At 40.5% G+C, this 22,430-nt stretch overlaps 1 protein-coding gene across 1 annotated transcript in view; it reads left to right on the top strand.

Moving 5' to 3' along the window:
* Positions 1-22,430, top strand: part of AGBL1 (AGBL carboxypeptidase 1) — a 290,414-nt gene that overhangs the window by 55,825 nt on the left and 212,159 nt on the right. The window contains exons 7-14 of the mRNA XM_054837473.1: positions 5,464-5,672; positions 10,752-10,917; positions 11,890-11,957; positions 14,727-14,843; positions 15,833-16,434; positions 18,396-18,479; positions 19,294-19,380; positions 19,754-19,902. Coding sequence (XP_054693448.1) covers positions 5,464-5,672; positions 10,752-10,917; positions 11,890-11,957; positions 14,727-14,843; positions 15,833-16,434; positions 18,396-18,479; positions 19,294-19,380; positions 19,754-19,902 — 1,482 coding nt within the window. The remainder of the gene's footprint in view (positions 1-5,463; positions 5,673-10,751; positions 10,918-11,889; positions 11,958-14,726; positions 14,844-15,832; positions 16,435-18,395; positions 18,480-19,293; positions 19,381-19,753; positions 19,903-22,430) is intronic.

The following is a 22,430-nucleotide window of genomic DNA, read 5'->3' as shown; positions in this document are numbered from 1 at the left end:
GTCTTCAAAATTCTAGCATCCTTATTTGAACTCTTTCAAACCACTTCCATCAGAAAAATCAAGCTGGAAATCTTGTGCAAAAGGTATTTTTTGTGGATTTCCAGCTTTCTGAGTTACAACCAGGAGATGCTGTGAAGCTGAAAAATAAAGGAGAAAAAGGAAGCCTTTTTGAAAATCAGTTTCCATCTGGGGTTGGCTCAAAAGTTTCAGGAATTGTCTTGTTCGTTCTTAATTTTTACATATGAACAATGTAACAAAAGCAAATTGGAGAAGAATCACTATGTCATAATTCAGTTGGTATGACTGCCACTGAATCGGCCAACATCTGGAACTAAAATATTTTGGAATAGAAAGAATGAACTGTTGTACTGAAGCTGAGTTTGTGGCTGATTCCTGGTCTAGGAGCAAAACATGGCACTTGCAGCTGCTGGCAAATCTTGCCTTGCTCCCTACCTTTGTGCCAGTGTTATTTGTCTATCCTAAATGCTTAAATGCCTGGACTCTGAAGTTTACAGGGCACAATGACAATAGTCACCTGGCTTCCAACAAGAGTTGAGCTAATACCAGCTTCTTGCTGGAACTGTGGAGCCCACTGGGTCCAAATTCATCCCAGCACTTGATGGGTGACTAGGTTTCTCCATGAGGACAATCCATTTTGTTTCTATAGGGAACCTTCATGCTTATGTCTAGCAAACATGGCTTCTCAGTGACTGAATAAAATGTTTTCTCTTTGCTTTACGAGATATCTTGCATCTTTTATTCCCAAGAGGCAATCACTAGAGCTGAGTGGGGAAGTTGAAGATTTTCTTACTCCTTTAGGAGCCATAGGGTTAATTTAGCAGAGCATTTTTATCTCCAAAATGTAGCAATGTATGTTCTTGGCATAATGAATCAGCTGAGTGGCATCAACAAAGAGATTTAAGCAGATAGACAGAAAGATAAATATCTCTTTGTTCTGCCTGGTAAGCACTGCATTGCTCATCATATTTCAGGCTGACTGTAATTCAGTTTTGTGATTAAATATGCTGCGTGTTTTCCAGTGGTCCCTGTGTTCCTGGCAAACACTTCAAAGGGGACTGGAATGCGAGGAGGGCTTCAGAAATGTCCACAGAAATGTTGGAAGTCATGAGACTTATCTACTAGACTGAAACCCCAGCTTTAGAGTCTGTCCTTGTCCCTTGACATAAAATCAGTGTTCTGTCAAAACCAGGGATTTCTTTGTACTGTGATCCCCTCGCTAATTTATACGCATCTTCAACCATTTGATGCTTCCACACACTGGCTGTGTATCCATGTCAAATGTTTCTGGTTAACTGCAGAGATTGTGCTGCAGTGCTTACACTTTCACTGGTTGGCAGCACTGCCCTGGAAGCCAGAAGTGGGGGGTCAGTTCTAGAAGTGTGGGAAACTACGACGACATTGAGCATTCCCATATCGCCCATCCCAGCCTCAGTGGGTAGAATCGAAACTCTTGCAAAGAAAATACTATGCCAGTGACAGATTTGGGGTAGGTGATAAAGACAGTGCTCCCTTGTCAGAGATGCCAGAATAAGATTAGGAAGAAAGACTGTTACAGAAGAAGAGTCAGAGATCACTCAGATCTGACCTAATAGTTTGAGTTCTATTCAGTAAATTTAGGTATGTAAAATATTTAATAAGCACAGATGGATTAACAGTCAATACTCTACTATTTACTACATGTAAAGTTAGTATGGGATACAAAGATTATTGTGTAAGCTTACTATACATATCTTAAATGTTACATGAATGCAAAAACTGTGACTTACCTACCCATCAATGTCTTGTCAAGTAAGGGGTCTCTCAGCATCAAGGGGAAACCTTGAGAGGCATCCCTACTCAGGGGGAGATCGCTACTGTGCAGCCAGCTGCTATGGAGGGAGAACTCCACGGGCCCTGAGGGCTGCAGATATTTATAGCATAAAGTGGCTGATTTGTAGTCAGATTTTCTGCTGTTAATACAGTTTTGGCTGCTTACCAGCGCAGTCTCCAGCCAAACCAGGGTTTTTTTGGGTTTGGTGCCGAGTTTTCACAGATAGGATAGCCTCACACAATAGGATTAACTTCAGTTAGGTCTACTTACTGAGCATCTGCCTGGACCAAAGTTCATTTGGCTCAGACAGGAAGAGTGCGTCCATCACACAGACCAAGCATGAATCAAAATAGGAAGCACTATCGCTGGGAACTTCTCAAAGCTGTGTGGAAGGATAACTTCCACTTCCACTGAACACTGGCCATATCCAGGGAGAAGGAAAGGGACTAATGGAAAAAATAACAGCAAAAGGGTCAAAAGATGTAGGGCACTTTACCACTTACCACACAGATCATGCATACTCACTCCAGGAGGGGTGGGTTCTTGCTGCCTACAAATCTGTGCAGTGCTGCTTGTACCTGTATGATTCACTTCCACCATCTGTATTTGTGCCAAAATATAGATAGATACCCATGCAGGTGCATCCCTAGATGGAGAGACCAACAGACACAGACAGGTGGGGAGGCCTCCTTTTTTCCATTCTGCCTTCTGGAGATCTTGGCATACTTCCTGCTTCATTTATTCACTACTTTATTGACTACACAACTGAACAAATTGAAGAAAAAAATAAAAGAAACCACTGACAACACAGGAGAGCAGAGGAGAATCAATGAGATCAGAGAGGAGAAACAAAATGAATGGGTGTTTTTGCCCCTTCAGCAAGTAATTCCCATTGCTTCTGATCAAAGTGCTGAGGAAACTATAGTTCTACTTCTAACTCCTCACAGAACTGACTATCTCAACTTCACTTTTCAAAGCAACTGTTTTGAGCTTAAAAGTGATAAGTACTACAGAAAACATGAGGGGAAACATTGCAAAGTTATTTTGCTCAGCTTCCTCCATGTTTTTCATCCAGTGATAAAACTGAGGCATGGGACAGTTGTGTGTTCTGGTCTCTATGGAGCTGAGATCCAAATGTGGAAGTCTGTCTTAAAAGATGTGAGAAAAACATCACAAACAAATTTTATGAGAATTTTTTTCTTTTAAATAAAGTCCCCAAGAAGCTCTATCCACAGTTCTTTCCAATATTTTGCTTGTCCTATTGACATTGACACAGAAAGCTTAGACTTCAAGCACTGAATGCTAGCGTCCATAAATCCCTAGATCTAGTCCAATTTCATCTGCCTCTGAACAGTTCAGGGAAGCTCTGAGTCTGATCCAAATTGCCCTTACCTTACACTCCCTGACTCTCTTCTTCTTGTCATGTTTTATATACTTATTGACTTTTACAGAGCTTCCTGAGTAATTCTTCAAGGAAGATTGACTGATTTAAGGGGTTAGTCATCCTGCAGGTTAGTAAACATGACAGCTGGTTGAGGATTAACAGGAAATCATGAATAAAAATTATTGGGATTGATAAAGGATTCTCAAGCAATTAAAGTTTGCTTGCAGAAAGTCAAATAGAAAAAAGAAACATAGAGTGAAGGTTAAAGGAGAGGGATGACCTTCAACACGCTGACAACCACTGAGCCCCGAAATACAAGATGTACTGGCAGAGTTTGTGTGAGATTATCACACAAGGGTATAAAGTGCTAGAAAGAACTGCAGGCCAAGGTGTAGGAGACTGGGCAGAGCTATGTAGGACTGGAATAGCTGTGGGACCAGCAGGTCAGTGCAGAGGCATGTCAACAGGGTGGTGTGAACATGCAGAGCAGGATTAAAATGAATTGTCAAGTAGCAATAGGACAAGGGGTAATGGTTTTAAACTAAAAGAGGATAGATTTAAATTAGATATAAGGAAAAAAATCTTTACTATGAGGGTGGTGAGACACCAGAACAGGTTGCCCAGAGAAGTTGTGGATGCCCCCTCCCTGGAAGTGTTCAAGGCCAGGTTGGATGAGGCTTTGGGCAGCCTGGTCTAGTGGAGGGTGTCCCTGCCCATGGCAGGGGGGTTTGGAACTAGATGATTAAGGTCCCTTCCAACCCAAAACATTCTATGATTGCCAAACTGGTCTGGGGGTGCTGTTTGCCTGCCCTGTGGTCCTGATGGTAGAGAACACTGCAGGACAAGACCAGTAGCAGAACTACCTTCCAATCTCCTCTCCAGGTAAGAGTTGGCTAACGTACTGCAGAGAGCAGACTGAGGTAACTTCAGGCGACTTCCTTCCCCTTTCCAATACCTCCATCTACTTCATCACTGGGGCTGAGGCTTGCTGCCTGCTAGCTGCTTACTCTCTCTATGTCTTCCCTTGTTAGTGATTTTCTTCGTGCAGTGTCTTTCTGTTCTCTCTCTTAACCTCTAGCTTCTTCTCCTGTCCTGTAAATACCCACTGATAACTTTAACGTTCCAGGTGTGAGAGGCTCTGGCACTTTGTTTAATGAACTGGAAATGAATTGGAGCCTACTAGCTCTGGAGAGCCCATACCAAGAGCCATCTGTTGTGAGCTGCAAATGCTGCTTGTCATTCAGGGAGCTGAGCTTCAGTCTTATGTGTGCTACCTGGCCCCTTGGATGATTACGGAGTTCCTGACAGCTTCTAATGTGTGTCGCAGCGAGGAATGTCAGGACCAGTCAGGAAAATATGTTTAGGCAGAGTTGGTTTGAAGGGAGGGAGCCTAGAGTCAGGTATGGCTTCATGTTTGTCCTGCGGGGCAAGGCAAAGAACGCCATGGGTGAAGGGATGTGTTTTAGAATACTCAGCAGAATTTGTGTTTTATGTTCTTATAATCTTCTCCTTTTAGTCTGATATCCTAGAGCTACGTGATTAAGGGAACACTACAGCTTTTCCTTTTTACATATTGTTATAAAGCTTATTTTAGAAAATACATTTTTTATTTCATTGTCTGTGCAGTAAAGCCTTTAAATATTACCTGAATGTGACCTTTAAAATCTGAGCCAGAAAGCAACAGAAAAGAAGCCCAAACTGCTGTTGCTCATGTTAGTGTTTTGTTAATTTTTAAATACTGTGGGCTTCCAGAATCATTTGATTCATGGCTTTTGTTATATAGGTATGTGTGGGAATACATTTAGAAGTTAAACATAACTTCACTGGCTGTGAAAGGATTGTACAGCTACAAGGTTTCTGGATTTGTTGATCTTGGTAAGGTGTTCTCTCAGGACTGAAGTACAGCACTATGTGCAGATTATATGACATGCTCTTGACTAATCTTATTGTTCTTTAGCTTTTCTCACTCCTCAGGAGGCTCTTTAGTTTCAGGAACTGTTATGGTGCTGCAATTGGAATTAAGTTTGTTAGTACTTAGAAGGAGATATGGGTTCTGCCCTTTCCCCAAACCAAAACACAAAAAAACCCCCCAAACAAATAACCTTTTTTTTTTTTTTTTTTAACTTAGACCATTAAGCAAGAATGAGCAGATGATAAAGTCTGAGTTTAAGCGTTGAGTGGCCACATGGTTATCAAACAGCATGACTAGTGGAAAGAGTTTAATTCAGCCTTTTCTCTTCATTTTCAGAGTCTAACAGCCGACGGGCAGTGAACAGTGGCTACCTGGGTGGATTGCTGAGGCTCTATCAAGACTGGCATCACAACGATGTCTCCAACAACTACGTTTATATTCGTAGGGGTCTCCTGCTCTGCCTAAAGCACATCACCAACATCCAGCTGGGCAGGGAGACTTTCCTTGGTTCCCGGGGTATGGAGATTCTCTTCACAAGTGCAGAGGTAAATGGTACTTTTGTGCATAAGCGAGATGGATTGGTAGTTAGTGCTGGGTTCTACCTCACAGTGCAGGAAATTACATAGTTTTATCCTGAATTTATATAACGTATAAATGAAAAAATGATAATGTTAAAATAAAAAGCATTGACTTTTTCATAGTTAGTATTTCAGAAAAGCTGAGATGTTTCAGTTTAAAACTAATTTTAATTCTTACTGAACCTTATAGGAATTCTAATTCAGGCTTTTTAATACTTTTTTCTCCTCCCCTGTGGATCCTACTGTCTCCTTGGACTTCCTCTCCCAAAGAACAGTGCAACGTCTCCACAGAAGCATTGCTTAGGTGTTTCATGAGATGTTTCCTTTCATGTATCCAGATGGATAATTCCACCGAGTTTTTTCCACAAAAAAGTGTTGATTTAGCCAGGCCTTTGCTAATGAGAAACATCCATCAACTGTTTTCAGGAAGCCCAACTTTAATCTTCTGAAACATTAATGTGGGTCCATCAAGAAAAAGATGACATGGTCCTGAGGATGGGATCCCTGTAAGGTATACAAAGGGCAGGTACCGAACAGTAATGGTTTCTTCTGAGTCTTACCAACGTGCTTCCTTAGTCTTCTTTGAAGAAGTCACTTATGGAGAAACCTTCAGTTCTTGACCCATGTGATTCTGCAAGGAGTGTTTCCATTGTCATTTTCACCGGCCAGTGCTTTATCTCATTCTGCCATCATCACAGACAGAATGAAAAACCTGTCCCCTTCTCCTCCAGAAAATCCTTTTGATCCAGTGTATTTGCTTCTTCACCTTCCCACTGCTGTAATGAATAATTCTCCTGTGACTGAAAGATATTCTTGCTAACAATAGATGGGTAGAGTTTTTTCACTTCATTTTCCTCATGAGGAATTGACCACTTTTGCTGGTCCTGGCCGCCTCATACCACCTGAAAATCTTTTAAGGGATGTTCTTTTCTGTTAATGAGAAGTCCCTGGTCTGCAGAAACTTGAATAGGGGGAATGGCAGCAGCTGCTTGAGGGTAGCTGTCAGCTTGTTCTCTCTCAAGAGCCATCTACAGCCCATGTAGTTCTCTGAGCTAACATCTCCTGATAGTTCAGCCTGGGAGCAACCCCATGGAAAATACAAATGTGGGGTCACCTTGGGTGAACAAACAGGAAATGACACACTAAGACTCCAGTGAACACTGATAACTCTAATCCTTCCAAAGGTTAGAAGTGGAGCGGAAATGACAGCTTCGGGGGCCTCCAGTTTGTGGTTTTTTTTTCTACTGTGTGCTACTAGGGAGATATTGGAAGGGAAATTACCAAGGTTAGTAGATTCAAAGCTCAATGTTCCTCCTCTTCTTCTTTGGCATATTGTCAGTCTTACAGTATCTCTCCAAGACGTGAGGTGTCAGGAGGAGTCTGGCAGCCCTAGAAGGTCTCACTCATATTCTTCCCTACTCTGACCTGAGGGAGACGCTGCCACTAAAATCTTCATAATCTTTGTGGTAGACAGAAAATGGGAAATCTATTCTGCCAAGATGAACTGCAGGCTTTAGTAAGAGAGAAAGAGACAGGGCAAGACTAAAAACCCCTGCTTGGGAAAGCAATGGCTCTTTGTATGTGTAGACAATATCTTAGTGTCTTTAGGAATTTGCTGTCTGTGATGACTAGCCTTGACCAAACTCTGAGCAGCTAATAAGATTTTAAAGACGTTAAAAGCTGGCCAGAAAAGTTCTGCTGAAACTCTTTCAAAAAATTTTAATCTATTGAAATAGTTTTGCCAAGATGGGTTTGTTTTAACAACCTCCAGTGGAACTCCTATTTACAAGGCTGGTTTTCAACTGAAACCTCTCCAGCTGCTTATTGTATGGGCTGATGGACAGCTGAAATACCTGAGCTTTTAATAGCCCTTAAGCCTGTGTCTTTACAGGAAGAGCCAATAGTTCAAAGACTGTCTCCTTACATAGATTAGAAGTGACTGCTACTTTCTATGAGGAGAATTTAGAGATATTTTGAGTTCTGCTCCTACCTGGAATGAAAAATAATTTTAGATAATGGAATCATTCATGAAAAGGAAGCACTTTCTGCTCCCATCTCTTTTTTCCAAGCTCTGCTTAGGCTTTCTCGGCAGTTAAATGGTATATTCACATTAGCAACTGGCTGGCTTTGTGTGTAGTGAGAGAGCTGCCTGCTCTGAGACAAGAAAACAGGTTTGTATCTGCTTTAGGAGAGACTGGTGCATGGAATATTATTTTGCTATTTTATCATTTATCCATCTGACTTCTTAAGCTTACCTGGTCTCTCTTCAGCCTTCCTGTACTAGGACCTACTCTAGGATAATATTATCCTATACTCCACTCTCTATTTCCCAGTAGTAGCATCCATTAGCATCGTTACCTTTTGCCTTACTATCATATTGAAACCTTTTTTGTATACATCGCATACATATCATAATATCTGGACTATTCCAGATTCAGTAAAGATTGAGTGTGGAGGCTAAAAAGCAGATCCCTTAAATTCAGGTTAGATTTACATGGGTTTTCCGAGCAAAGGATTCACTCTCTTCCCTCATTCACAGTATCCCACTGCAAAATAAATGGGATAGTTTACACACCTACAGAACAGTCTCCTGTCTATTTTTCAGGTGTCAGTAAAAAAGGCTTTTCCAATACAGTGATGGAACATTTTTCAGTCATCTGTAAACTGTGTTATCGTGGAATCTGTGACCACTTTATGAACAGTAATGAAAATAGTCCCAAAAATTCCCTGTAAGGTATCTGAAGGCTTCTTTGCACTTGTAAGCTAATTTGCTGTAATGAAAAAAAAATTACTTTCAAACAGCATCACTGAATAACCCCATGTGTAGAAGTTCATCGTCTAGATGAACATACCTTGCTCTTGACTATCTCAATTCACTTGGCAATGAATTAAGACAGCTGGCCCAAGGCAGGCATTTATACAGTCCTGTGTTCACTGTTCTAGTAAAAACAGAACAATTTTAGTAAACTATAGTAAGACTGTTCCAGAATGTTATTCTGCTCTCACATGTAGACAAAGTTTCCTTATATTCCCTTTAATAACAAGCAAAGACAACCAAATACCATGTGAAAGAGTGAATAAATTGAAAAACTGGAAATAGAAACCAGTTCTCCTTGGTGTTTGCTCTAACCACAATAAAACTTTCCTTGGAGATGCTTTCAAAATTGTCTTTTCTCTCTCCCCTGTTCCTAACAGCCTGAGATCTAGAAATACATATTATGATTCTTGTAGTGAGTCTTGTAAGCATGTCAGCTTTAGATGATTTTTCTAGTGTCCCTACAGGAATCCTGGTTAATCCCACTGAATCTCATAATGCTGTTCAATCATACATAAGAAAATGGAATAAAATCCTGTACCACCAAAAAAACCCCAACAAACAAACAAAAAAAAACCCCACCAAAAAAAAACCCAACCCAAAACTCAAAAAACCCTAAACCCCAATGCAGCCATTTACCTGTTCCTGATTATAATGAAGTACTTTGTTCTTTGGTCATCTTCCTGGTTCTGCTGAATATTTTTTTGTCCAGCCTAAATCCTAACTGGGGACTGTCAGAAAACAGCACAAAGTATCTGTTCTGCCCACAGGCCCGTTCCATTTTATCTGTGCTGAAGGGATGCAAAAATATTAAATGGTATTAGAATGTATTGTAATATTCCTGTTTTGCCTTATAGAATATTCATGCTGCTTATTTGACTTGCATTCGTGTTCTGATGAGCTAAGTCTTAGTCCCAAGCCACTAAAGATAACATGCTGATAGACATGGTACAGCTTATGAACTTAGGTAGGATGCAACATTGATTAGTCAGCCTCCCTGATGGAGGCTGTGGTATAGATGCGCTGTGCTTGGGGAAATCTTGAAGGCTTGGTTTTCTGAGCATCACGTCTATTGGTTTTAAACAACTTCACCTTTGTGCAGCAGCTGTAATTTGCTTATCCAAACTCTCTGACTCTGTTATATTGAAGATATACACCTACTATGATCTCCTGGGGGTCTTTGCTTTTAGTTTGGTGGGGGGGAGGGGGGGATGGGGGGGGTGTTGCTCTCTTTGCAACAAAAGACCAAGGAGTTCACTTGCATAGCATGGTAATGAAAATACGAAAATATTCTATGTCTTCAAAGTACATCTGGGTGCTCATAGCTCCTTACACTTCTAATTCCTACTCTAGGTTATAGGAGTAGACAGCGTGGGTTACTGCAGGAATTCAATATTTTATGACTAGGTAATATATAGTGATCTTTCAGACTAAGTATTGGGCCCAAGGCATAACTATATAGAATAGAGTACAGTGGGAATGCTCTCTTTGAGCACTGCGTATAGTGAAATAATGGTGTAACTGTGCTAGCTTACCTGTGTTAGTTTTGACATGATAGCTCTGGCTGTAGTTGTGGTGGAGACGCAGAAGCACAGATTTTAGCATGTGTTGTCAGCCAAAATATATACATGGGCTCCCTGCAGAATCTTTTTAATTCTGTATTAAAGAACATATCTCTTCAGTGCTGCTGCTAACCTGTGTTAGCTAGTATATTTTAGCTATCATACATTCCTTCAATATACCCTGATTATAATGTCTTAGAGCATGTCCCTAAGCACCACATCTTTTAAATACCTCCAGAGGCGGTGACTCAACCACTTCCCTGGGCAGCCTGTTCCAATGATTGACAACCCTTTTGGTGAAGAAATTTTTCCTAATATCCAACCTAAATCTCCCCTGGTGCAACCTGAGGCTGTTTTCTCTTGTCCTATTACTTGTTACTTGGGAGAAGAGACAGACATGCATCAATGGAAGTCCCCTGAGGTCCATGTTAGACTGTATTTCTGTAAGAAATTGACTGCAAGAATTTAAGGTCTTACTATTCCAGGTAGATTTCTTTAATGGTAAAAAGGAGGAAAAAAAACCACCCCCAAAAACCAAGGAGGGAGCAGGAAAAAAAAAGCCATAAAGATTTCATATTCCAATCAGAAGAATGCCTCTGCTCTGGTTTATTGTATAGGCAGGTCAATTGTAAGAAACAATTCTTAACGTTGTTCTCCTTTGGTTCCTAGGACTGTTTATCTTGCAAAAATCTGGATCCTATCATAACCACTGTGACTCAGATTCTGAGGAAGTGTCACCCGAAGGAGCCTCTGCCTGTTGCGACAGTAAGAAGTTCCTATTCCTTCCCTCTTCCTGGGAATGCCAAGGTTGAACCTCCATGTGAGGGATCTGAAGGTAAGTGCCTGGAAGGGTGAGTTCAATAGGAGGAAAAAGAGCATGACAAGAGAATTAAATGTGGGATCTGGGGAAGGGAGTCTCGGTAGCCTAGTCCTGAGGTTTAGAGTTAAAATTAATCTGATGGCCTACAGCGTCACTCAGTAGAAATGAAACCACTCCCAGGTCTTCTCGAAACATGGAGATTCTGTTTGAAGAATAAATGAGAAAACTAAAAGGGGCAAGGAAAAAAAAATAATCCTCTATTATGCAAAAAATAATGGAACAGAATGGGCATAGCAGAGGCTGGAGATGCCATTGCTCCACAATAACAACAGAGGAAGAGATAGTTGTACCTGTGCATGACTATTTGAGGTGGGAACACTGCCCTGCAGCTTTTTCAGTAAAAAATTGCAGGAAGTATTATCCTTTTTCCTTTCTAAAATAAAAACAGATAACAGTCACGCTGTATGAGTAAAAGATACGAGCACTTACTGAAAAGCAGAACTTAAGCACAGGCAGGACAGCCACTCCACAGAAAAAGAGAAATGGTAGACTCCGTGATACACACAAGCAATTTCTCTGTTGCTTTCAGCTTCATATGGAAGATGCTCAAATACTATAATGGTGATAGCAGTAAAGCACCCTAATCTAGATAATACAGATTAAGAGCATCCTGTAATATAATTGCAGCCAAGCAGAAAATCTCTGTATTGCTTTGTAATACGAGTTGGATCCATATCATGGTGACATTTGTCATGGTTTTGAAAGGCAGTGCTTGAGTCCAAGAGAACAGAGCTTTAAAAAGCGGGAGATTTAGTGCCAAATTCATTTATACTAGATTAAAAAATGGGATCTGCTTTAATCAGGGTTGTGGTGAGTTGTAGTTTGAAGGCGTGTGGCACACGCAGGAGATTGCACTTATTTCTTTGGAGGCCTGAGAGGGATAATAGGTTGAATGCCTTTGCCTCTACCTCTTTTCTACTTCTGCAGGTGACTATGAAAGTGATGGAGAGGAAGAGCCTGAAAAAGACCTAGACAATGAGGAGAGTAAGGAGGAAGTACGTATACGAGCCATAGTTTCCTTAATCATCCACATACCGGAAAGTAAAACTCTTCATTGTCTGTTTTGACATCCTGATAATCTAAGTAGAGAATGTAGATATGCATGTGGTCCTACATACACTACGCAAATAATAGGGTAATGGAAGGATACTTGTAAGAAGAAAAAGAGAAAGCACTGACTTTCATTGAAGAGAGTCCCCTGTATTTATCTTATTAATTGCTGTGCTTGTCACCCAGGATGGCACGGGTTTGGTGACTTCTCTTTTCATGCAGAGAGACTGAGCAGCGACTGTTAGAATCACATGCAGAGTCAGGGATAAATGATGGATCTTTGATGCCAGAAATGGCACTTAGTAGGGGACAAATAAATTGTAACCTAGGAAAGACTAACCTTCTTTGTCTTCCCATATCAGAGCATATTTGGGCTGTGCGTCTACCCTAAGGAAAAGGTTAGTTCTTTTAAGCCACAGCTGGGCCATTTGAACCTAGATTCCTTCTTTATTTGCTGCTGCACACAGACAAACAATATAATGAATTATTCAAGACTTTTCTGACTTCTCCTTTTGCACTCTCCATCATGACCTAACTGGGGAGGGGGAAAAAAAAAAAAAGAAAACCAGACACCCCCCCAAAAAAACCCCCAAAAGACCCTCCAAAAACTCTAACAGCTGAGGATGACAGTGCAAACTTTCTTGTTGTGACAATACATACAAGCACATACACTAATGTGAAGGAGTGAATGCTGCTAATAAGTCTTATCCACATAAAGTGGTTTGGGAAGGCAAATGAAAGAAATGAAGTTGCAAATACAGTCTAATTATATATGATTGAGACTTCTGTGGAAGGGCATTTTCATTACTTGCCCTGTCTTTTTCTCCTCAAGTGTTAAACTGCTGTCACGCAATGAAAAAAGGAAGTTAAAAACCAAAACAAAACACGTTAGCTCAGTGTCCTAGCTTGCCCCTGTCTGACTGTTTTTATCTGAATATTAGAGCTTGTCAAGATGCTCTTTAGGAATAAGGTTCATAGTGAATTTATCTCCCTCTTTAATTAGTTATTTATTCAGATACAGGTCCTATATGCCTCTGAACTATTTCATTATTCATAAGGATTTACCAAGTAGATGTGAGCAGGATTTTTTTGCCTAAGAACTTGCTCTTAATGAGTTTTAAGTACTGTTTGTCTGGTGTGCTGGTCATATATATCCCAAGACAAATCTTTCTAAAGGGAAAGCAAGCAGGGAATGGATAATGAACTTTCAGTTTACCTTTATCACTTGCACAATGTTTCCTGGTATTGATGTGATTTACAAACATTTTCAGATACGTGACACACATCCATGCCTACTAGTAATACCAACCAAACTGAAACTTGGCTCTACACTTCCATCAGTAACTGTTCAAACAGTTCTATGACAACCATCTATCCTTCTCAACTCAAATCTTCAGCAAGTTTGAAGCTGCTGATGCATCATGATGCTGTTATTGGCAAATCCTTTTAAAATGACCTCAAATACTCTGTGCAGCTCTTCATTCATTGCCTTTTCAACTAGGTCCAAACAGCAGTTTAAACTCTGCTTTGCAATGCAAGTGTGGCTCAGGGTTTGAAATGCCATGGACACTTTTGCATTCTGGCAATTTATTTTTTTTTCTTTTGATAACAGCTTCAGAAATTAGTCTGTCTATCAGGAACAAATAACTTTTCTGGCATTTGGTGGGGCATACTTACTAACGACTTGTTGAATTATTTGAATAATGCTGTAGTGTAATGGTCAGTCATCTTTGCCAGGTCTCCATCCTTCCCCCTTGCCCCATCTTTTCCTGGTTTCTTATGCAATGACTGAATGCTTGACACAGTTCGGGTTTGGTTCTTGTATCTGATATGGAGGAGGTTGCACATAAATGCACAGTTGCCTTTGACTGTGAAAGTTTCAGATATGGATCTTGTCCTTGATTTGTTGATAGTGGAGATCTAAAAAACTTTTTTTCATACAAAAAATATCAAGAAAGTTGAAAAGTATAGAAGATAAATTGAGCAAGAGTTTCAGATTTTTTTTTTATAAACAGCATTGAGAGATAAAAATAAAATAAAAGCCTGCAAATAAAATTGGTGCCTGCAAGTTCAATGATACAGATGTGGGCCTTTCTGTTTGATTGGTAGACACTCAGAGAAACCGTGTGGTTTTCTCTATCAAAGGTAGAAGTGTCAAGCTTTCTAATTTTGCTGATAGCTTGTGAGGAGAATTTTGCCTTCGATATACTTTGAGAATTTTCTTGCTAAATATGCGTTTATTTGATTATTGTTTCTTCGAATCAGAATATTACCAATTATATCTTGAGGATCTGTGCCTACTTGTTTGTACAACATAAGCAAGGGAATGGTTGACATGCTCAGAAATAACTAGTAGTTGTTGGTGTCTCTTATTTTGAAACCTTCCAAGCTGAGGTGATTTTAAAAAGGTTCAAGTTTCAGTCTTGATGTTTTGGGGTTTTTTTGAAACCATCTTTTCATGGTATCTCTACTTAGGTACACAAATTCCAATACATCAAATTCCACTTTTTCATGATGTAGTCTTACCTCTTGTGCTTCTGTTTTCTATTCCATAAAATTATTTTAACAGCCTTCATGAGTATGGGAAGAAGAGTTATAGGACTCATTTAATGAGTATATCATTAGAAATCAAGGGTATTATGCAGAATATTACTTTAACAGTCATCTTGTGGAGCATGTTTAATATATATGCTTTTCTAATTCTGCTTTTGTAGGATTATGATTTGGAGACAGATGTGAACAAATTAAGGTCAAGGCCAGTGCTTGACTGGCCAGAGGAAGAGCTTGGACAATATGAAGCAATGTGTCCAGAACTTTCCCATAATTTTCAGGTACTGTCATAGTGTGGCTTCCTTTATTTGTGAATGTTCAAGAGTTTAAGAAATATTTGAAAGGGAGTACTGACAAGAGATAACTAGACAAGGCTATTGCAAAAAGAAACCTAGATGTCTTATAGGACTGGAAAAACAAAGATTAAGAATTTTTGCTATAGTTTATTGGTGTGAATCAAGAATGATATAAAGGGACTGGTGGTGTTTGGTGCACATTCAGCTGGGTATGGATTAAATAAGCACTATTGAATCAATTGCCACATGAGAAATCTGTCAGATAATAATTTGTATCCTTGCTGGCAATTTCAATGGCAATATCAAGATCAGAATGAGATGTGGAAAATAAATACTGTCAACTAGTTTTTTGAAGGAAGTGATGGAGAAGATTGCACTGCCGCTGAGTGAAATGCACAGTTCCAATCATTGTTCTGTTGCAGTTTGGGACAAGAGATGGAGTATTGCACTCGTTAGTCTTGGAATTTGGGAAAGCTGAAAGCTGTCATTCAAATATGAATCTGGAAAGAACCACTGGCTTAATGTATCTCATGTAGACACAATGTTGTCACACTTACTATGACCATAAGTAGCCAAATGGGTTTAATTTGTATGCTTGCATGAAGGCATGGGTGGAGTTTTGCATGACAGATTGGCCTCCTTTAGCCTGCTGTAACATTTACAATCTAAAAACATGTCTTGCAAATTATCTTCCCTAATTTGTTAGAACAATCAGCTTTGGTTGGAGATGACTCACCCAGATGACTCAGTCTGATCCTTTTAGTTTTTGAGGACTACTGTTGAAACAGCTTTATGGATAAAGAAATTCTGGCAGGTGGTCCATGGACTGATTTTACTCTGGTTGTTTTATTGGATGACTACAGTTTTGAGAGATTTGTAAATATTTTCTCTTTTTTCCTTGAAAGGTTTCTTCTGGAAGGAGGCACAATCTGTCTTTAGTGGTTTTTAATTTCTTCTGCTTTTTAAATTTAAAGGAGCTTGAATCAGAATCTGAGGAAGAGAAGAGCTTGGAGGACAGGACTGAGAGTTTTCCCTCTACTCACTCTCATTTCATTCCAAGTGCTACTTCTGTGAAACATCCAAACTACAGATGGAGAAACCAAAGTGTCACAGAGATGGGACCAGATCCAGGGGAAAAGGATTTCAAAGTGCCACTGCAGAGCTGGACAAAGAAGGAGAAAAGCAGATGGGATCCAGCTGATGAAAAGAGAGACATTGCAGAAACATCCCAAGATGCAGACTCCTGTGAAGAGGAAGATCCAGCCAGGAGTCACGTGCTTACTTTGCATCCTCTCCCAATAGAGGCTGCTTGGTACAAAAAAATATTTTACCCTGAATGTGAGGCCTCGACCAATCCTAGTCGTGGAGGGAGGCTGGAGAGCTCAGACATGGTGACAAATCTTCTGGAGAAACACCAGGGGGATATCCCATTCCACAGCCCTCGCTTCTACGTAGCTAGGGCCAAATGTGTTAAGTCCATATCGGACTACAAAGACTTGGCTTTCCCTGATTTCTGGGGACACCAGCCACCTCTTTACAGCAAGTCCATGTTGGAGCGCAAGGATGGGGTTCAAAGGTGATTGGGCTTTACTATAATTACCACACTCGGGCTCAAAACTCATTTCTGTAGTTTCTGACTATCACACCCCTGAATGTTTTAGGAAGTTATAGAATGAATCTTGGGCTATCCAGGGATTTGTTGCAAGGAGATAGGCCAAACAGCAGGATGATTTGATTCAGGCTTTACTCCCGAGGAAAGGAAAATGCTAGCTGACTGGATTACGAACAGGATTAGGAATCAGCAGCCTTATTTCCTATCTCTGACATGGAATTTCTGTGTGTCACTGGATGCATTGTGAACTGTCTGTGAGTTGCTTTCTTTGTCTCGTAGGTGAAGGTGGTAGTGGCAACCTTGGAGTGAGATTTTTATGGCTTCTGTGAATCCATAAAGAACCCCCTGTCTCATATTCCAAATTGTTATTTATTAAACTAGTTATTTATAAATGTATCAATGTACCTGTGTGTGTAATGGAACTCTAAACTGGTCAAAGCTCTGATGTAGATTTACTAGTGACTTTTCCTTAAAGTAAGCAGACCAAAACCCAGAATGACCTGTGAATCTGTGACCTTGTTAGAACACAAGTGAGAACAAGTTCATTTTGGAGATGGAGGAGACTCTGTGTCCTTTCAGGATACGTTTTTGCCTTCAATATTAATCCAGCCACCTTTAGTGTGTGCAACAACGGGTCCCATCTCACTTTTTAAGGAAAAATCCATTCTGTCCTCTCGGAGCTGTGTGTCTGTGTCAGGTTGTTCTCGGGAATCTCCCTGTCTGCCCTTCTGCTGCTGTGTCACTTCTCACTGTGCCTCTCGCTCTTTCTGGTCCATGGGGTCCTCCAGAAGCTTCTCCTCCTTCCCTAGCATGTGCACCTGCTTCTGGGAAGTCTCTCATGAGCTAGAGAGCATCAGGAGAGTCAAGGTAAGCAAGTGGCTTTCCCTCCCTACTGCCCAGCCCACTAGGAGAAGACAGCATATATGGCATGCAGAAAGAAATAAAACCAGATATCTCCTATGGCACACTGCTAGAGGATGCTGGTTTTTTCTCATGTTATTTTAGGTGTTCAGATGAGGAGAAAACTGTGTTTGGGAGCTGCGCTGGGAGAGGAAGCTCTTCTTATTACTACCATTTTGTCTGTTCCATGCGTGGCTGTGTGCGGTGACTTTACGTTTCTTTTCAGTGGCATAGAGAATTACTAGCAGATACCAACGAGGCTGGATTCTGTGCTAAACTTTAAAGTTAATCAACACTAATCAAATGGCATTTGTGAAGACCACTGATTTCTGACCTCTAGAGAGATAATGATTGTTTCTGCAGCAAATATAAAAGCTAAAAATCTTATTTAGAGGCAAAAGCACTCTACCATCTTCTTCTTGCACTGTTGCTCTAAAAGATTTGCTTTTATGACTATAATAACGTGTAAACATACAACTAAAATGGGATTAATCATATCATGCTTCAGGGCATAACATGATTGCTGCAAAGGTCAGGAAGACAATCTGGTGTTCCACATTTGATCATCTTTAGGGATCAGAAAACTTCAGTTTAATAATGAGTAGAAATTAGCTTGATTTAGAGTCAAGATTCACTATGAGACAGACGAGTAGGTTTATAAGTTATGGCAGACATTTCCTCACGGGGCAAGGCTGGCCATTTGGGAGACTGACATTGGCTGGGAAGAACTGGGGATAAATCAAACTTGCCAGAATACTGTAGAGAATAAAAATTTTAGAAAATCAGTCACTTAACCCAAAAGGCAACTTGTTGTAATGGGAAAGCAGGAGCTTTTTCATGGTAAAAATAATTAAAAAAATATATACACACAAATGAAGTTCATCTGGAATTAGCACGTGGAAGTCCTCTTTCTTACCAGTCCTTCAAAGAATTTCCTAAGCCTCTTCATATTTCTTCTAAAAGATTACGCTATACCAAGATTTCTCAGTGTCATTACAATTTTTTATTCTATTTTTTTTCCCTAGGGAGAAAGTACTAGATGATGTTCGCCGCTTAATCCAGCCTGGTGATGTGTTAGGCAGAACTGTTTTTGATTTAGATGAGCCCAGGTGAGTAATGAGTACTGTAACCAGGGGCACTGTCAGTGCTGGGTTAGGTAGCAAGCTCAGTTTACTTGTTCAGCTCTGATAAATGTATAGAAGAAATAATCTAGGAGGTAGAGGCTCAACAAGAAAAAATATACTGGAGGAGTAAATTCCTTGCATGTGGCTCTGGGCAATGTGTCACAGGCTGTAGATGTATCCTAAAAGGTGTGGCATTTATAAAAGGGTTCTGAAAACCATATATCCAGCCTTGTGAACTGTTTTAAGTGCTCAACTATGGCCAGCAATTGTGGTCTTTGAGAAGGTGTAGCACAGGGCAGTTGAGAGGTTCCCAGGTGTGAAGAAATTGTGTTCAGAGGAAGGATGAGTGACGCGGAGAAAATTCTTTAGAGGAAAAAAAATGAAGGACGGTTTGAAGTAGGAGAAAGTTGTGAAGTTGTTCAAGATGAATTTAAGGGTTTCTAAGCTTTAGGAGAAGGAAACTATATAGAGGAAGGAAAAGTAAATGTATAGCAATTGTCTAAAGCTGCCTTGTGCAATTAATAAACCAATGAGAATAACTCAGTGGGTAAAGTAACTGGAATAAGGAATGTAAATGTGAACTGGGACAAAAGGGAGTATTGAGAAATGAAAAGATGATGTGATTTAGAATCACTAAGCAACAGTAGAGAAGAATGCTGCATTGGATAGGAAGACCTTGCTACTTCTTGGGGTCTTGCTTATAAAAAAATAAAAAACTATTTTAGTGGAAAAAAGGTGCTGGGGAAGGCTTGACTTTGAAGCAACCTGTTATAGGTATCGTTGCTTTGATTTACTGCAGTCACTCAAGCCCAGGTGCCCCAGGCTGTCTGACATTCTTCTCCAAGTTTGAATCAGGAAACCTTCGCAAAGCCATCCAAGTGCGTGAGTAAGTACGCCTGAGGCAGCTGTGTCCCAACCTGCCTTTCTGCTGTGACCACGGTGTGAAATGGTGGAGTTCTCCTGGGTTTGGGAAGGGTTGACCAAGGAAGCAGGTTATATCACACAGAGCTTATCATGCTTTCCAACACCTAGATGTCATGAATTTAACAAGAGTGAGAAAACAGAGCTCAAAATGTCTTGACATGACTAACATAGTGTCAGTATTTAATGGTGTATCTGGGCACCGATAGTTTGATGGTGTTCTTTGACTCTCACAGGATATTAATGAATTTGATTGCGTAGCCTGTTGTCTTCAGCAGGTTCAGTGGAAGACTGGTTGGGTGTTGCTGGCCACCATTTTTTCTGATCTTTCTTTACAGGTTTGAGTATGACTTAATTATGAATGCAGATGTGAACAGCAACCAGCATCACCAGTGGTTCTACTTTGAAGTCCGTGACATGAAATTAGAAGTTCCCTATCGCTTCAACATTATCAACTGTGAGAAGTTCAATAGCCAATTTAATTACGGTATGAGTCTTTGGGGAATTGGGGTATTCTTCTGTTCACAAGAATATCTTTTTAATACCATAAGGGTTTTGAACTTTCTATGTCTGTAAGGGAGACTGTAAGTTTAATCTTATCTGCCCTGAAATACACTGGAAGAGTTACTTTAGATTTGTCAAAGGACCTTTCTCTATCCTCAGGAGGACTGATAAGTAAGCTGAATATTGAGACCTGGGAGAAGATTTGTGGGGGGAAAAAAGTCACTGTTCTGTGCTTGGAGACCAGAACTGAGGAAGAATGGCACTGGGGTCGGGAGAGAGGAAAAAGGATGATAATTTGGAATTGAATGAGTAGCATAGGATTGGACTGTGCTTCTAAGATTTAAATAAATGTAGATAATCCTCAAACAAATATTCATGATTCTTTGGGCTTATCCAGAAAGACATCTTTGCATTCAGACCTGCTGAGACTTCTGCTGATATTAATGATAAAAAAATTTCTGTTCCTTGCTGTCTTTGAGCTCCTGTCATAGTCTGTGGTTCAGGAGGAAGGCAGCATTTCTCAGAATTAGGCAGGGCAAATCCCAGCTTTCAATGTCCATTTTAGAACAGAAATTTTTTCTTCTGCATGAAGACTGTGGGTTGAATTCTTAGCTGGTATAAGCTGGGTTTTTTATTTGTTTCCATGGAGCTGTGTTAATTTATGCCAGCTCAAGACCTGACTCAGAATGTTTAATAAGCCCCTAATATCAGACTTTGCATTCCTCTGAAACCCTGTGGATACAGCCTTTGACATCACGAGAAGAACTCTCTCAGGATCAATGTACCTAAAACAAATAGCACTAGGAGCTGGAATGACTTGTCACTTGTATTTGTGAAACTGGCTGGATGAGTGGCATAATGAATTATAAGGCATTTGCCCTTTAACCCTAAGGACTGGAGTTCAAGTATCCATAGAGATCCCAAATGAAAATGAATATTTTATTTTTCTGTCATCTTATTGTGCTTCCCTGAATTATCAAACAATTCAGTGTTGGTGTGCCTGGTAGCAGCCTGAAAATGAAGTACGTTGAGGTCCTACTGTAGACCCCGATACAACCTCTGATATAGCCGCAAGTAGCTTCATAGCTAGAGATTCTGGCTCTTATTGATGGAAGCTGACTTGCTATCTGCTAGTTTGGCTGTTGTCAGCATTTATAATCTCATTTTGTGCACCTGAAATTGTACATGACTCACATGTTCAAGCATGCAATGACAAATATATTTGGAATAAAAAAATGTGAAAATACCATCCGGTGTAAGGAGGCTAAGCCATAGCTTGCTTTTGTATGGCTTGTATGTGGGATGGCTGTAAAAGCAATTCTTCTGTGGGTTTCTTCTGCTGCTTTGAAAGGGCAGTGAAGCTCTAGCTTATCTGGCTTGGTTGAGCAAGGCTCGTTACCCCTTCCAGCACATTCATAATATTTACACAGACTGTTGGTAAGAGATGCTGTTTATTCGCTACATTCCCCCTGCACTTTTCTGGCCTAACACCCGTGCCATAATACTAAAAGCTTCCAGTTGTGATGTAGTGCCAAAGTGCCAAGGGTGGCTATACTTTACAGCTCCTGGTTACTGATCTATTTTGATTTTTCCCTTCCCTTTTGCTCTTGGCTAGATGGCACTGCGTAATTTTCAATTTGGCAAAAAGGATATTTCAGGAAATAGTTGTGACTAGGAGCAGAGCAAGTTGGGAGGTGCAGCCTCCACCTCTATCCTTCCCGCTTTTCCACCAACTTACTCTACCATGAGAAATAATGACATTTCATCAGCAGCCTGATTTGTGTTTGTTTTGTAAAACTGAATGTTTCCATAGGGAAAGTGGAAAGGAAAAACTGTTGGGTTATTGGTTTTGGGGTTTTTTTTTTGTTGTTTTTTTTTTTTAATTAAAATGAAACAGACCAAAATCAACCGTTGCTCAGAGGCAGTTTGGTGTGTGTATCCTTTGGACTCACAGAGAAGGCAGGAGCTGGAATTTGGGTTGTTGAGAGCACTGCAGACCTTTCTTAAATATGCTTTCACAGAAGTGCTGCCAGCATCGTTGCTGGGCTCAGCTGTGGCTGTGCTGGGTCCACCCCAGCTGGGTGGCACCTCCTTGGGGGGGTGGAGGCCACCCCTGCAGCCCCCAGCTGCCAGCACCTTGCCAGGGACACCCTGTGCAGAGAGCTTTGCTGGTGAGGGCAGGATCCTTAGTGTACCTGAAAAAGAGCAGGCAGGTGTGTAGAGCAAAGGAGTTTGATACAAAAACTGCCTGCAGATGGGCTGGCTTCATGGAGCTGCAGGTAATGTATATGCAGTTCAGATCAGAGAGCGCCTTGTACCTTGGGGCATGAAATGGTAATATTTTGGAGGTCAGGAAGAAGTCATCTTCTGGTATAATACAGTACAAACATGGATGCTATCATTATCGGCATTCATGAGATATAGGTATTAGTTAAGTCTAATGACAAGTTTAAAGCTTTCTTCTAGTTTTGTTTGCTACTTTCGGAAGGTATGGTACTGGATGCACCGCAG

The sequence above is a fragment of the Grus americana genome, chromosome 10, assembly GCF_028858705.1.
Source record: "Grus americana isolate bGruAme1 chromosome 10, bGruAme1.mat, whole genome shotgun sequence".
In the NCBI taxonomy this organism is placed as follows: Eukaryota; Metazoa; Chordata; class Aves; order Gruiformes; family Gruidae; genus Grus; species Grus americana.
The sequence above is the reverse complement of the archived record's forward strand: the minus strand, read 5'-3'. Positions and strand labels throughout refer to the sequence as shown.